General features: G+C 47.9%; 1 protein-coding gene across 1 annotated transcript in view; it reads right to left on the bottom strand.

The window, feature by feature from the left end:
* LOC120043432 (calcium uniporter protein, mitochondrial-like) overlaps positions 1-13076 on the bottom strand; it is a 36604-nt gene that overhangs the window by 960 nt on the left and 22568 nt on the right. Inside the window, exons 2-7 of the mRNA XM_038988016.1 lie at positions 12054-12126; positions 11586-11756; positions 8984-9088; positions 8327-8493; positions 7869-8072; positions 123-239 (exon numbers count right to left, since the gene is read on the bottom strand). Of these exons, the coding sequence (XP_038843944.1) occupies positions 123-239; positions 7869-8072; positions 8327-8493; positions 8984-9088; positions 11586-11756; positions 12054-12126 (837 nt within the window). The remainder of the gene's footprint in view (positions 1-122; positions 240-7868; positions 8073-8326; positions 8494-8983; positions 9089-11585; positions 11757-12053; positions 12127-13076) is intronic.

Raw genomic sequence — 13076 nt, 5'->3', positions numbered from 1 at the left:
GACACACACACACACACGTCATCAGCAGAAGCCCCTTATAGACTGAATACATCAGTGGAAAGTCCAATAAGCAGTGAGCAGAAATTCTGCAGTGCCTTGTATTAGTAAGTATAGCAACATACCGAAGCCAACTCCTCTCTCAGCTCATTGTACTTCTGCACGTTGAAGCGCTCCTTCTTGGCTCCCTTGTGGAAGTAATACAGGAACTGCCTGTCTTTGGCGTCTGGATAGACATAATCCTACAGAGCAAAACAACCATGATCCATCTGGTGCAGACTAACGTATGTGTATCACTTCTGTTCATAGTTATCTGGGTTTAAATTGTAACTTGAGATAACTGTGTGAACCAACCTTTGTGTAAATCATGCACTGATGTGATTAGGAGATATGATCAGAATACAGGTGATGCACCTAGAAGCGTAACAGGAATGTTGGTGTGTATCAGCCTCCTTGTGGCACGGATGTACACAGTTCCTACTGTACTTTATAAGATAGAACTCACAAAATAATATGGACGCAGGACACAGGTGCTGTGGGACCAACTGGAAGGTTCAGACCATGTCGTGTCATCAAGACCTAGGTGAAACGTCTTCAATACAGTGCATGCTATACACATTGCAGCCACAGGAGGGCAGACATACGCAAAGATTTCTCTGTTACATTAATTTGATTACATCTACCATTGACGTCAATGCAGAGGTTTGAGCTGCACACAGTTATCTGAAGTTAGAGCTGCACACAGTTATCTGAAGTTAGAATTCAACCCTGATAATTACTGTCTTCATACTGTACAGCATATGGCAATGGAGGAGTAGGTCACATAATGGGAACTTGACTACTCCAAGTTGTTGTAAGGAGACCAGGTGTGACTGAAATGAAAATGAAAGCCTCTTGTTCAAGTGCCCTGTAGTGACAGTACTCTTTGTGTACACAAGGAGGAGACACTGTCTTGACTACTTGTATTGAGACCGTGCTGGACATGGGTCCTGCTATCCTGCTTGGTGAGGACATAGCAGGGTTAGGCTCCTGTACTGTACCTGCTTGGTGAGGACATAGTAGGGTTAGAGTCCTGTACTATACCTGCCTGGTGAGGACATAGCAGGGTTAGAGTCCTGTACTATACCTGCCTGGTGAGGACATAGCAGGGTTAGAGTCCTGTACTGTACCTGCCTGGTGAGGACATAGCAGGGTTAGAGTCCTGTACTGTACCTGCTTGGTGAGGACATAGTAGGGTTAGAGTCCTGTACTATACCTGCCTGGTGAGGACATAGCAGGGTTAGAGTCCTGTACTATACCTGCTTGGTGAGGACATAGCAGGGTTAGAGTCCTGTACTATACCTGCCTGGTGAGGACATAGCAGGGTTAGAGTCCTGTACTGTACCTGCCTGGTGAGGACATAGCAGGGTTAGAGTCCTGTACTATACCTGCTTGGTGAGGACATAGCAGGGTTAGAGTCCTGTACTGTACCTGCCTGGTGAGGACATAGCAGGGTTAGAGTCCTGTACTATACCTGCTTGGTGAGGACATAGCAGGGTTAGAGTCCTGTACTATACCTGCCTGGTGAGGACATAGCAGGGTTAGAGTCCTGTACTGTACCTGCTTGGTGAGGACATAGCAGGGTTAGAGTCCTGTACTATACCTGCCTGGTGAGGACATAGCAGGGTTAGAGTCCTGTACTATACCTGCCTGGTGAGGACATAGTAGGGTTAGAGTCCTGTACTATACCTGCTTGGTGAGGACATAGCAGGGTTAGAGTCCTGTACTATACCTGCTTGGTGAGGACATAGCAGGGTTAGAGTCCTGTACTATACCTGCTTGGTGAGGACATAGCAGGGTTAGAGTCCTGTACTATACCTGCTTGGTGAGGACATAGTAGGGTTAGAGTCCTGTACTATACCTGCTTGGTGAGGACATAGTAGGGTTAGAGTCCTGTACTATACCTGCCTGGTGAGGACATAGTAGGGTTAGAGTCCTGTACTATACCTGCTTGGTGAGGACATAGTAGGGTTAGAGTCCTGTACTATACCTGCCTGGTGAGGACATAGTAGGGTTAGTCCTGTACTGTACCTGCTTGGTGAGGACATAGCAGGGTTAGAGTCCTGTACTATACCTGCTTAGTGAGGACATAGCAGGGTTAGAGTCCTGTACTGTACCTGCTTGGTGAGGACATAGCAGGGTTAGAGTCCTGTACTGTACCTGCTTGGTGAGGACATAGCAGGGTTAGAGTCCTGTACTATACCTGCTTGGTGAGGACATAGCAGGGTTAGAGTCCTGTACTGTACCTGCTTGGTGAGGACATAGCAGGGTTAGAGTCCTGTACTATACCTGCTTGGTGAGGACATAGCAGGGTTAGAGTCCTGTACTGTACCTGCTTGGTGAGGACATAGCAGGGTTAGAGTCCTGTACTATACCTGCTTGGTGAGGACATAGCAGGGTTAGAGTCCTGTACTGTACCTGCTTGGTGAGGACATAGCAGGGTTAGAGTCCTGTACTGTACCTGCTTGGTGAGGACATAGCAGGGTTAGAGTCCTGTACTATACCTGCCTGGTGAGGACATAGCAGGGTTAGAGTCCTGTACTATACCTGCTTGGTGAGGACATAGCAGGGTTAGAGTCCTGTACTATACCTGCCTGGTGAGGACATAGCAGGGTTAGAGTCCTGTACTATACCTGCTTGGTGAGGACATAGCAGGGTTAGAGTCCTGTACTATACCTGCTTGGTGAGGACATAGCAGGGTTAGAGTCCTGTACTGTACCTGCTTGGTGAGGACATAGCAGGGTTAGAGTCCTGTACTGTACCTGCTTGGTGAGGACATAGCAGGGTTAGAGTCCTGTACTATACCTGCTTGGTGAGGACATAGCAGGGTTAGAGTCCTGTACTGTACCTGCTTGGTGAGGACATAGCAGGGTTAGAGTCCTGTACTGTACCTGCTTGGTGAGGACATAGCAGGGTTAGAGTCCTGTACTGTACCTGCTTGGTGAGGACATAGCAGGGTTAGAGTTCTGTACTATACCTGCTTGGTGAGGACATAGCAGGGTTAGAGTCCTGTACTGTACCTGCTTGGTGAGGACATAGCAGGGTTAGAGTCCTGTACTGTACCTGCTTGGTGAGGACATAGCAGGGTTAGAGTCCTGTACTATACCTGCTTGGTGAGGACATAGCAGGGTTAGAGTCCTGTACTGTACCTGCTTGGTGAGGACATAGCAGGGTTAGAGTCCTGTACTGTACCTGCTTGGTGAGGACATAGCAGGGTTAGAGTCCTGTACTATACCTGCTTGGTGAGGACATAGCAGGGTTAGAGTCCTGTACTATACCTGCTTGGTGAGGACATAGCAGGGTTAGAGTCCTGTACTGTACCTGCTTGGTGAGGACATAGCAGGGTTAGAGTCCTGTACTATACCTGCTTGGTGAGGACATAGCAGGGTTAGAGTCCTGTACTATACCTGCTTGGTGAGGACATAGCAGGGTTAGAGTCCTGTACTATACCTGCTTGGTGAGGACATAGCAGGGTTAGAGTCCTGTACTATACCTGCTTGGTGAGGACATAGCAGGGTTAGAGTCCTGTACTATACCTGCTTGGTGAGGACATAGCAGGGTTAGAGTCCTGTACTGTACCTGCTTGGTGAGGACATAGCAGGGTTAGAGTCCTGTACTGTACCTGCTTGGTGAGGATATAGCAGGGTTAGAGTCCTGTACTGTACCTGCTTGGTGAGGACATAGCAGGGTTAGAGTCCTGTACTGTACCTGCTTGGTGAGGACATAGCAGGGTTAGAGTCCTGTACTATACCTGCCTGGTGAGGACATAGCAGGGTTAGAGTCCTGTACTGTACCTGCTTGGTGAGGACATAGCAGGGTTAGAGTCCTGTACTATACCTGCCTGGTGAGGACATAGCAGGGTTAGAGTCCTGTACTATACCTGCTTGGTGAGGACATAGCAGGGTTAGAGTCCTGTACTATACCTGCCTGGTGAGGACATAGCAGGGTTAGAGTCCTGTACTATACCTGCTTGGTGAGGACATAGCAGGGCTAGAGTCCTGTACTATACCTGCTTGGTGAGGACATAGCAGGGCTAGAGTCCTGTACTATACCTGCCTGGTGAGGACATAGCAGGGTTAGAGTCCTGTACTGTACCTGCCTGGTGAGGACATAGCAGTGTTAGAGTCCTGTACTGTACCTGCTTGGTGAGGACATAGCAGGGTTAGAGTCCTGTACTATACCTGCCTGGTGAGGACATAGCAGGGTTAGAGTCCTGTACTGTACCTGCTTGGTGAGGACATAGCAGGGTTAGAGTCCTGTACTGTACCTGCTTGGTGAGGACATAGCAGGGTTAGAGTCCTGTACTGTACCTGCTTGGTGAGGACATAGCAGGGTTAGAGTCCTGTACTGTACCTGCTTGGTGAGGACATAGCAGGGTTAGAGTCCTGTACTGTACCTGCTTGGTGAGGACATAGCAGGGTTAGAGTCCTGTACTATACCTGCTTGGTGAGGATATAGCAGGGTTAGAGTCCTGTACTATACCTGCCTAGTGAGGACATAGCAGGGTTAGGCTCCTGTACTGTACCTGCCTGGTGAGGACATAGCAGGGTTAGAGTCTTATACTATACCTTCCTAGTGAGGACATAGCAGGGTTAGAGTCCTGTACTATACCTGCCTAGTGAGGACATAGCAGGGTTAGAGTCCTGTACTATACCTGCCTAGTGAGGACATAGCAGGGTTAGAGTCCTGTACTATACCTGCCTAGTGAGGACATAGCAGGGTTAGAGTCCTGTACTATACCTGCCTGGTGAGGACATAGCAGGGTTAGAGTCCTGTACTATACCTGCTTGGTGAGGACATAGCAGGGTTAGAGTCCTGTACTATACCTGCCTAGTGAGGACATAGCAGGGTTAGAGTCCTGTACTATACCTGCCTGGTGAGGACATAGCAGGGTTAGAGTCCTGTACTATACCTGCCTAGTGAGGACATAGCAGGGTTAGAGTCCTGTACTATACCTGCCTAGTGAGGACATAGCAGGGTTAGAGTCCTGTACTATACCTGCCTGGTGAGGACATAGCAGGGTTAGAGTCCTGTACTATACCTGCCTAGTGAGGACATAGCAGGGTTAGAGTCCTGTACTATACCTGCCTGGTGAGGACATAGCAGGGTTAGAGTCCTGTACTATACCTGCTTGGTGAGGACATAGCAGGGTTAGGCTCCTGTACTGTACCTGCCTGGTGAGGACATAGCAGGGTTAGAGTCCTGTACTGTACCTGCTTGGTGAGGATATAGCAGGGTTAGAGTCCTGTACTATACCTGCCTAGTGAGGACATAGCAGGGTTAGAGTCCTGTACTATACCTGCCTAGTGAGGACATAGCAGGGTTAGAGTCCTGTACTATACCTGCTTGGTGAGGACATAGCAGGGTTAGAGTCCTGTACTATACCTGCCTAGTGAGGACATAGCAGGGTTAGAGTCCTGTACTATACCTGCCTGGTGAGGACATAGCAGGGTTAGAGTCCTGTACTGTACCTGCTTGGTGAGGACATAGCAGGGTTAGAGTCCTGTACTATACCTGCTTGGTGAGGACATAGCAGGGTTAGAGTCCTGTACTATACCTGCCTGGTGAGGACATAGCAGGGTTAGAGTCCTGTACTATACCTGCTTGGTGAGGACATAGCAGGGTTAGAGTCCTGTACTATACCTGCTTGGTGAGGACATAGCAGGGTTAGAGTCCTGTACTGTACCTGCTTGGTGAGGACATAGCAGGGTTAGAGTCCTGTACTATACCTGCCTGGTGAGGACATAGCAGGATTAGAGTCCTGTACTGTACCTGCTTGGTGAGGACATAGCAGGGTTAGAGTCCTGTACTATACCTGCTTGGTGAGGACATAGCAGGGTTAGAGTCCTGTACTGTACCTGCTTGGTGAGGACATAGCAGGGTTAGAGTCCTGTACTGTACCTGCTTGGTGAGGACATAGCAGGGTTAGAGTCCTGTACTGTACCTGCTTGGTGAGGACATAGCAGGGTTAGAGTCCTGTACTATACCTGCCTGGTGAGGACATAGCAGGGTTAGTCCTGTACTATACCTGCTTGGTGAGGACATAGCAGGGTTAGAGTCCTGTACTATACCTGCCTGGTGAGGACATAGCAGGGTTAGAGTCCTGTACTATACCTGCCTGGTGAGGACATAGCAGGGTTAGAGTCCTGTACTATACCTGCTTGGTGAGGACATAGCAGGGTTAGAGTCCTGTACTGTACCTGCTTGGTGAGGACATAGCAGGGTTAGAGTCCTGTACTGTACCTGCTTGGTGAGGACATAGCAGGGTTAGAGTCCTGTACTGTACCTGCTTGGTGAGGACATAGCAGGGTTAGAGTCCTGTACTGTACCTGCTTGGTGAGGACATAGCAGGGTTAGAGTCCTGTACTGTACCTGCTTGGTGAGGATATAGCAGGGCTAGAGTCCTGTACTGTACCTGCCTGGTGAGGACATAGCAGGGTTAGAGTCCTGTACTATACCTGCTTGGTGAGGACATAGCAGGGTTAGAGTCCTGTACTATACCTGCTTGGTGAGGACATAGCAGGGTTAGAGTCCTGTACTGTACCTGCTTGGTGAGGACATAGCAGGGTTAGAGTCCTGTACTATACCTGCTTGGTGAGGACATAGCAGGGTTAGTCCTGTACTGTACCTGCTTGGTGAGGACATAGCAGGGTTAGAGTCCTGTACTATACCTGCCTGGTGAGGACATAGCAGGGTTAGAGTCCTGTACTGTACCTGCTTGGTGAGGACATAGCAGGGTTAGAGTCCTGTACTGTACCTGCTTGGTGAGGACATAGCAGGGTTAGAGTCCTGTACTATACCTGCTTGGTGAGGACATAGCAGGGTTAGAGTCCTGTACTGTACCTGCTTGGTGAGGACATAGCAGGGTTAGAGTCCTGTACTGTACCTGCCTGGTGAGGACATAGCAGGGTTAGAGTCCTGTACTGTACCTGCTTGGTGAGGACATAGCAGGGTTAGAGTCCTGTACTATACCTGCTTGGTGAGGACATAGCAGGGTTAGAGTCCTGTACTATACCTGCTTGGTGAGGACATAGCAGGGTTAGAGTCCTGTACTGTACCTGCTTGGTGAGGACATAGCAGGGTTAGAGTCCTGTACTATACCTGCTTGGTGAGGACATAGCAGGGTTAGAGTCCTGTACTATACCTGCTTGGTGAGGACATAGCAGGGTTAGAGTCCTGTACTATACCTGCTTGGTGAGGACATAGCAGGGTTAGAGTCCTGTACTGTACCTGCTTGGTGAGGACATAGCAGGGTTAGAGTCCTGTACTGTACCTGCTTGGTGAGGACATAGCAGGGTTAGAGTCCTGTACTATACCTGCTTGGTGAGGACATAGCATGGTTAGAGTCCTGTACTATACCTGCCTGGTGAGGACATAGCAGGGTTAGAGTCCTGTACTGTACCTGCTTGGTGAGGACATAGCAGGGTTAGAGTCCTGTACTATACCTGCTTGGTGAGGACATAGCAGGGTTAGAGTCCTGTACTGTACCTGCTTGGTGAGGACATAGCAGGGTTAGAGTCCTGTACTATACCTGCTTGGTGAGGACATAGCAGGGTTAGAGTCCTGTACTGTACCTGCTTGGTGAGGACATAGCAGGGTTAGAGTCCTGTACTATACCTGCCTGGTGAGGACATAGCAGGGTTAGAGTCCTGTACTATACCTGCCTGGTGAGGACATAGCAGGGTTAGAGTCCTGTACTATACCTGCCTGGTGAGGACATAGCAGGGTTAGAGTCCTGTACTATACCTGCCTGGTGAGGACATAGCAGGGTTAGAGTCCTGTACTATACCTGCCTGGTGAGGACATAGCAGGGTTAGAGTCCTGTACTATACCTGCTTGGTGAGGACATAGTAGGCGAAGACTCCGATGCTGGTGCAGTAGGTGAGGAAGTAGGTGACGGGCTCCATGACGTCCCAGGAGTACACCCACCAGGTGAGCCAGGCCAAGGCCCCGCCCTGCACAGACAGCACGGCCACACCTGTCCACAGAGTCCTGGAGGAGTGGAACTCGGCACTGCGCTCTAGCTGTGCCTTCACCTGTACAGGGAATCGTCGGGTGACAGAGGTTACTAGTGATAGCTAAAACAAACTCTCACACTCATGCAATCTTATCTTTGAAGGTCTACCGCGACAGCTTCATGGTTGTCGACCAAAGGGATAGGTAGTAGGAGTCACACAGAGACGAGAGAGATGAGACAAGAGACGCGAGAGAGAAGTAAAGAGAGGAGATACTGACAGACAGAAGGAAAGAACAAGAGAGAAACAAAGTCAGAAGTGCACCCCTCCAGCACCTGTTCCAGAGGTGAGAGGTCCTGTTTGAGTCCATCCAGTCTCTCCAGCAGCTGCCTCTCCTTCAGCAGGTGGTGGTCAGGCAGGTGGAGGGCCGTGTGGAGCAGCTGCACCATGTGCTTCATGTCCTCCACGTCCACCACATGCTCACTGGACACACTGGACGCCTCTGGACACAAAACATGGGTGGAATTCATTACAACACAGTCACTCTGGGAACTCATTATTACACTTTGGGAACATGCATCACTATTCCACCAATTCCACCCCACCACACTGGAGGTTGATAATGACGATGAGGAGGATGAGGAGGAGGAGGATCATGCTGATACTCAAGTGACTAATGATGTTTCTTTTTAGAATTACTGATAAAGATCCATTGATATCTCATCATCATCCTCTGTAGCTGTGTGACTGTGGTCCTCTGTAGCTGTGTGACTGTGGTCCTCTGTAGCTCAGTTGGTAGAGCATGTTGTCTGCTACGCCAGGATAGTGGGTTCGATTCCCGGGACCACCCATACTTAAAATGTAAACACGCACGACTAAGTCGTTTCAGAATAAAAGCGGCTGCTAAATGGCATTTATTATTATATCATCATCATCATCATTATCTCTTAAACTGTTTAAACTTCCTATGTTTTGGGAAAGAGTTGCTTTACCTCTTTCAGGGGAGTGGATGTTGTATACAGCATCATTGATGAGGAGCTGGAAGTCTTTGTCCAGGAGATTGTCTATAGAGGTGGTGTTAGCTACCCGCGCACCATCTGTAGGGGACAGGAGGATAATAGATGGATATAGTGTCTATAGAGGTGGTGTTAGCTACCCGCGCACCATCTGTAGGAGACAGGAGGATAATAGATGGATATAGTGTCTATAGAGGTGGTGTTAGCTACCCGCGCACCATCTGTAGGAGACAGGAGGATAATAGATGGATATAGTGTCTATAGAGGTGGTGTTAGCTACCCGCGCGCCATCTGTAGGGGACAGGAGGATAATAGATGGATATAGTGTCTATAGAGGTGGTGTTAGCTACCCGAGCACCATCTGTAGGAGACAAGAGGATAATAGATGGATATAGTGTCTATAGAGGTGCTATTAGCTACCCGCGCACCATCTGTAGGGGACAGGAGGATAACAGACGGATATAGTGTCTATAGAGGTGGTGTTAGCTACCCGCGCACCATCTGTAGGAGACAGGAGGATAATAGATGGATATAGTGTCTATAGAGGTGGTGTTAGCTACCCGAGCACCATCTGTAGGAGACAGGAGGATAATAGATGGATATAGTGTCTATAGAGGTGGTGTTAGCTACCCGCGCACCATCTGTAGGAGACAGGAGGATAATAGATGGATATAGTGTCTATAGAGGTGCTATTAGCTACCCGCGCACCATCTGTAGGGGACAGGAGGATAACAGACGGATATAGTGTCTATAGAGGTGGTGTTAGCTACCCGCGCACCATCTGTAGGAGACAGGAGGATAATAGATGGATATAGTGTCTATAGAGGTGCTATTAGCTACCCGTGCACCATCTGTAGGGGACAGGAGGATAATAGATGGATATAGTGTCTATAGAGGTGCTATTAGCTACCCGCGCACCATCTGTAGGAGACAGGAGGATAATAGATGTCTATAGAGGTGGTGTTAGCTACCCGCGCACCATCTGTTGGAGACAGGAGGATAATAGATGGATATAGTGTCTATAGAGGTGCTATTAGCTACCCGCGCACCATCTGTAGGGGACAGGAGGATAACAGATGGATATAGTGTCTATAGAGGTGGTGTTAGCTACCCGCGCACCATCTGTAGGAGACAGGAGGATAATAGATGGATATAGTGTCTATAGAGGTGGTGTTAGCTACCCGTGCACCATCTGTAGGGGACAGGAGGATAATAGATGGATATAGTGTCTATAGAGGTGGTGTTAGCTACCCGCGCACCATCTGTAGGGGACAGGAGGATAATAGATGGATATAGTGTCTATAGAGGTGCTATTAGCTACCCGTGCACCATCTGTAGGGGACAGGAGGATAATAGATGGATATAGTGTCTATAGAGGTGCTATTAGCTACCCGCGCACCATCTGTAGGAGACAGGAGGATAATAGATGTCTATAGAGGTGGTGTTAGCTACCCGCGCACCATCTGTTGGAGACAGGAGGATAATAGATGGATATAGTGTCTATAGAGGTGCTATTAGCTACCCGCGCACCATCTGTAGGGGACAGGAGGATAATAGATGGATATAGTGTCTATAGAGGTGCTGTTAGCTAACCGCGCACCATCTGTAGGAGACAGGAGGATAATAGATGGATATAGTGTCTATAGAGGTGGTGTTAGCTACCCGTGCACCATCTGTAGGGGACAGGAGGATAATAGATGGATATAGTGTCTATAGAGGTGGTGTTAGCTACCCGCGCACCATCTGTAGGAGACAGGAGGATAATAGATGGATATAGTGTCTATAGAGGTGGTGTTAGCTACCAGTGCACCATCTGTAGGGGACAGGAGGATAATAGATGGATATAGTGTCTATAGAGGTGGTGTTAGCTACCCGCGCGCCATCTGTAGGGGACAGGAGGATAATAGATGGATATAGTGTCTATAGAGGTGGTGTTAGCTACCCGCGCACCATCTGTAGGAGACAGGAGGATAATAGATGGATATAGTGTCTATAGAGGTGGTGTTAGCTACCCGCGCACCATCTGTAGGAGACAGGAGGATAATAGATGTCTATAGAGGTGGTGTTAGCTACCCGCGCACCATCTGTAGGAGACAGGAGGATAATAGATGTCTATAGAGGTGGTGTTAGCTAACCGCGCACCATCTGTAGGAGACAGGAGGATAATAGATGTCTATAGAGGTGGTGTTAGCTAACCGCGCACCATCTGTAGGAGACAGGAGGATAATAGATGTCTATAGAGGTGGTGTTAGCTCACCGCGCACCATCTGTAGGAGACAGGAGGATAATAGATGGATATAGTGTCTGTGTACACGACAGACAGTGGCCCATAGTCATAAAGTATCTCAGAGTAGGAGTGGTGAACTAGGATCAGTTCTGCCCTGTCCATTAAATCATATTCATTATTATCTAAAAGGCGGAACTGCTCCTAGATAGGCACTCCTACTCTAAAATGCTTTATGAATAAGGGGAAAATGTTTGCATTTGTGTGTGTGTACAACATGTGTGTGTGTGTGTGTGTGTGTGTACAACATATTTGTGTGTGTGCGTGTACAACATATTTGTGTGTGTGTCCTACCCTTGGTGAGCACAGAGGCAGAGGTGACTCCTGGGTCTTCTCTCTGCAGGTCGTGGATGAGGTCTCCTACTGTCATTAACATGGGCCTGAGGAAGAACAGACAGCTCTCCTGCCTGGAGGGTAGTGGCACAGCCAACACCGGACGTCCATGTTTATACTGCAACACCACATCTAGACCGCAGACAGAGAAAAACACCGGGTAAAATGGGCAGTTAATGACCTTGTGTTTAAAATACAGTGCAGCTCATTCTCACCGTTTGAAATAACTGAGCTCATTGCATGCAACAATATATGGATTGTCTCTGCATTTATTCATAGTGATATGAACAGTCTACCAAAGATTACAATTCTAAAGCCATTCATCATAGGCTGGTACTTTAGAATAAAGAACTGCACTGTGTGTAAAGTCAAGGCAGCCATAGTAATACATTAATTGTAGAAAGGTGCACTGTAATGCCAGTATCGTACCACTAGAGGGTGCTACAGTACTGCAGAAGACCACTTGGGGAGGACATCTCCACTGTGGCTGTCTGGGATGGATCTGAAATGAGAGAGAGCACATTACAGAAGGGATTTATTTGACCTTTATTTTAAACAGGGAGTCCCATTCAGACCAATGTCTCTTTCAGAAGGAACTATTCATACACAATTTACAAAATACAGATACTGTACATTTAAGAAACACAAATAACATAAAATCAGCAAATAGGTCTCCAATTAACATTTTGAACAGCCCTAAAGGCACCAGAACATACTGTTACAAGGAACTCTGCGGATTTTCCCATACATGGGCGGCAAAGCAACTAAAAACAGACTGTCTTAGTGGCTTATCAGCTCAATATCATCAGTATCAACAGAAGCCCTCCCTTGGCAAACGATCACACTGCCAAAGACAGAAAGACAAACATTTGAAGTTCTACATGATAAAAATGAGAGTCAGAAATCGACCAGCTTCTATTCTACGTGACATCTTTGTTTTGCCAGGGCGTGTCTTGATTATCATTTTAAATGTAGCCAGTCATTGCAAAATTCATTTTACAGAGATACTGTGTGATATAAACATTGAGATAAGGACATATTTCCAGAATCTAATTTCCAAGAAACTGTATCATCATTACATTACCGCAGCCTATCTCGCTACATCACCCCCCATGAACCCCAGATATAGCCTACAGCCGACAGATTTGTTCTGCTGACTACACCATGTCAACGTTTCTGCTGATGCAACATTTCTCCACTTATATTCAATACCTTCTAGGCCTGGATGGAAGATGGAAAACCATTCCGTGTTAATATTCACAATCATATCCCTCCCACCATCCCTATCCAATTTCACTGAGGTAATGGTAAAAGGCTGGCTCTCACCAATCTCCACATGACATGAAGCCACAGAGACTTAGCCTGGCTAAACCAGACTGAATGCTGATGCTTGAATACCTGAAAATAGGTGCTGAAAAAATGGTGCTGAAAGCCTCCAGGTTTCCATATCAA

Source organism: Salvelinus namaycush, unplaced genomic scaffold, assembly GCF_016432855.1.
Source record: "Salvelinus namaycush isolate Seneca unplaced genomic scaffold, SaNama_1.0 Scaffold916, whole genome shotgun sequence".
NCBI classification, from domain to species: domain Eukaryota; kingdom Metazoa; phylum Chordata; class Actinopteri; order Salmoniformes; family Salmonidae; genus Salvelinus; species Salvelinus namaycush.
The sequence above is the reverse complement of the archived record's forward strand: the minus strand, read 5'-3'. Positions and strand labels throughout refer to the sequence as shown.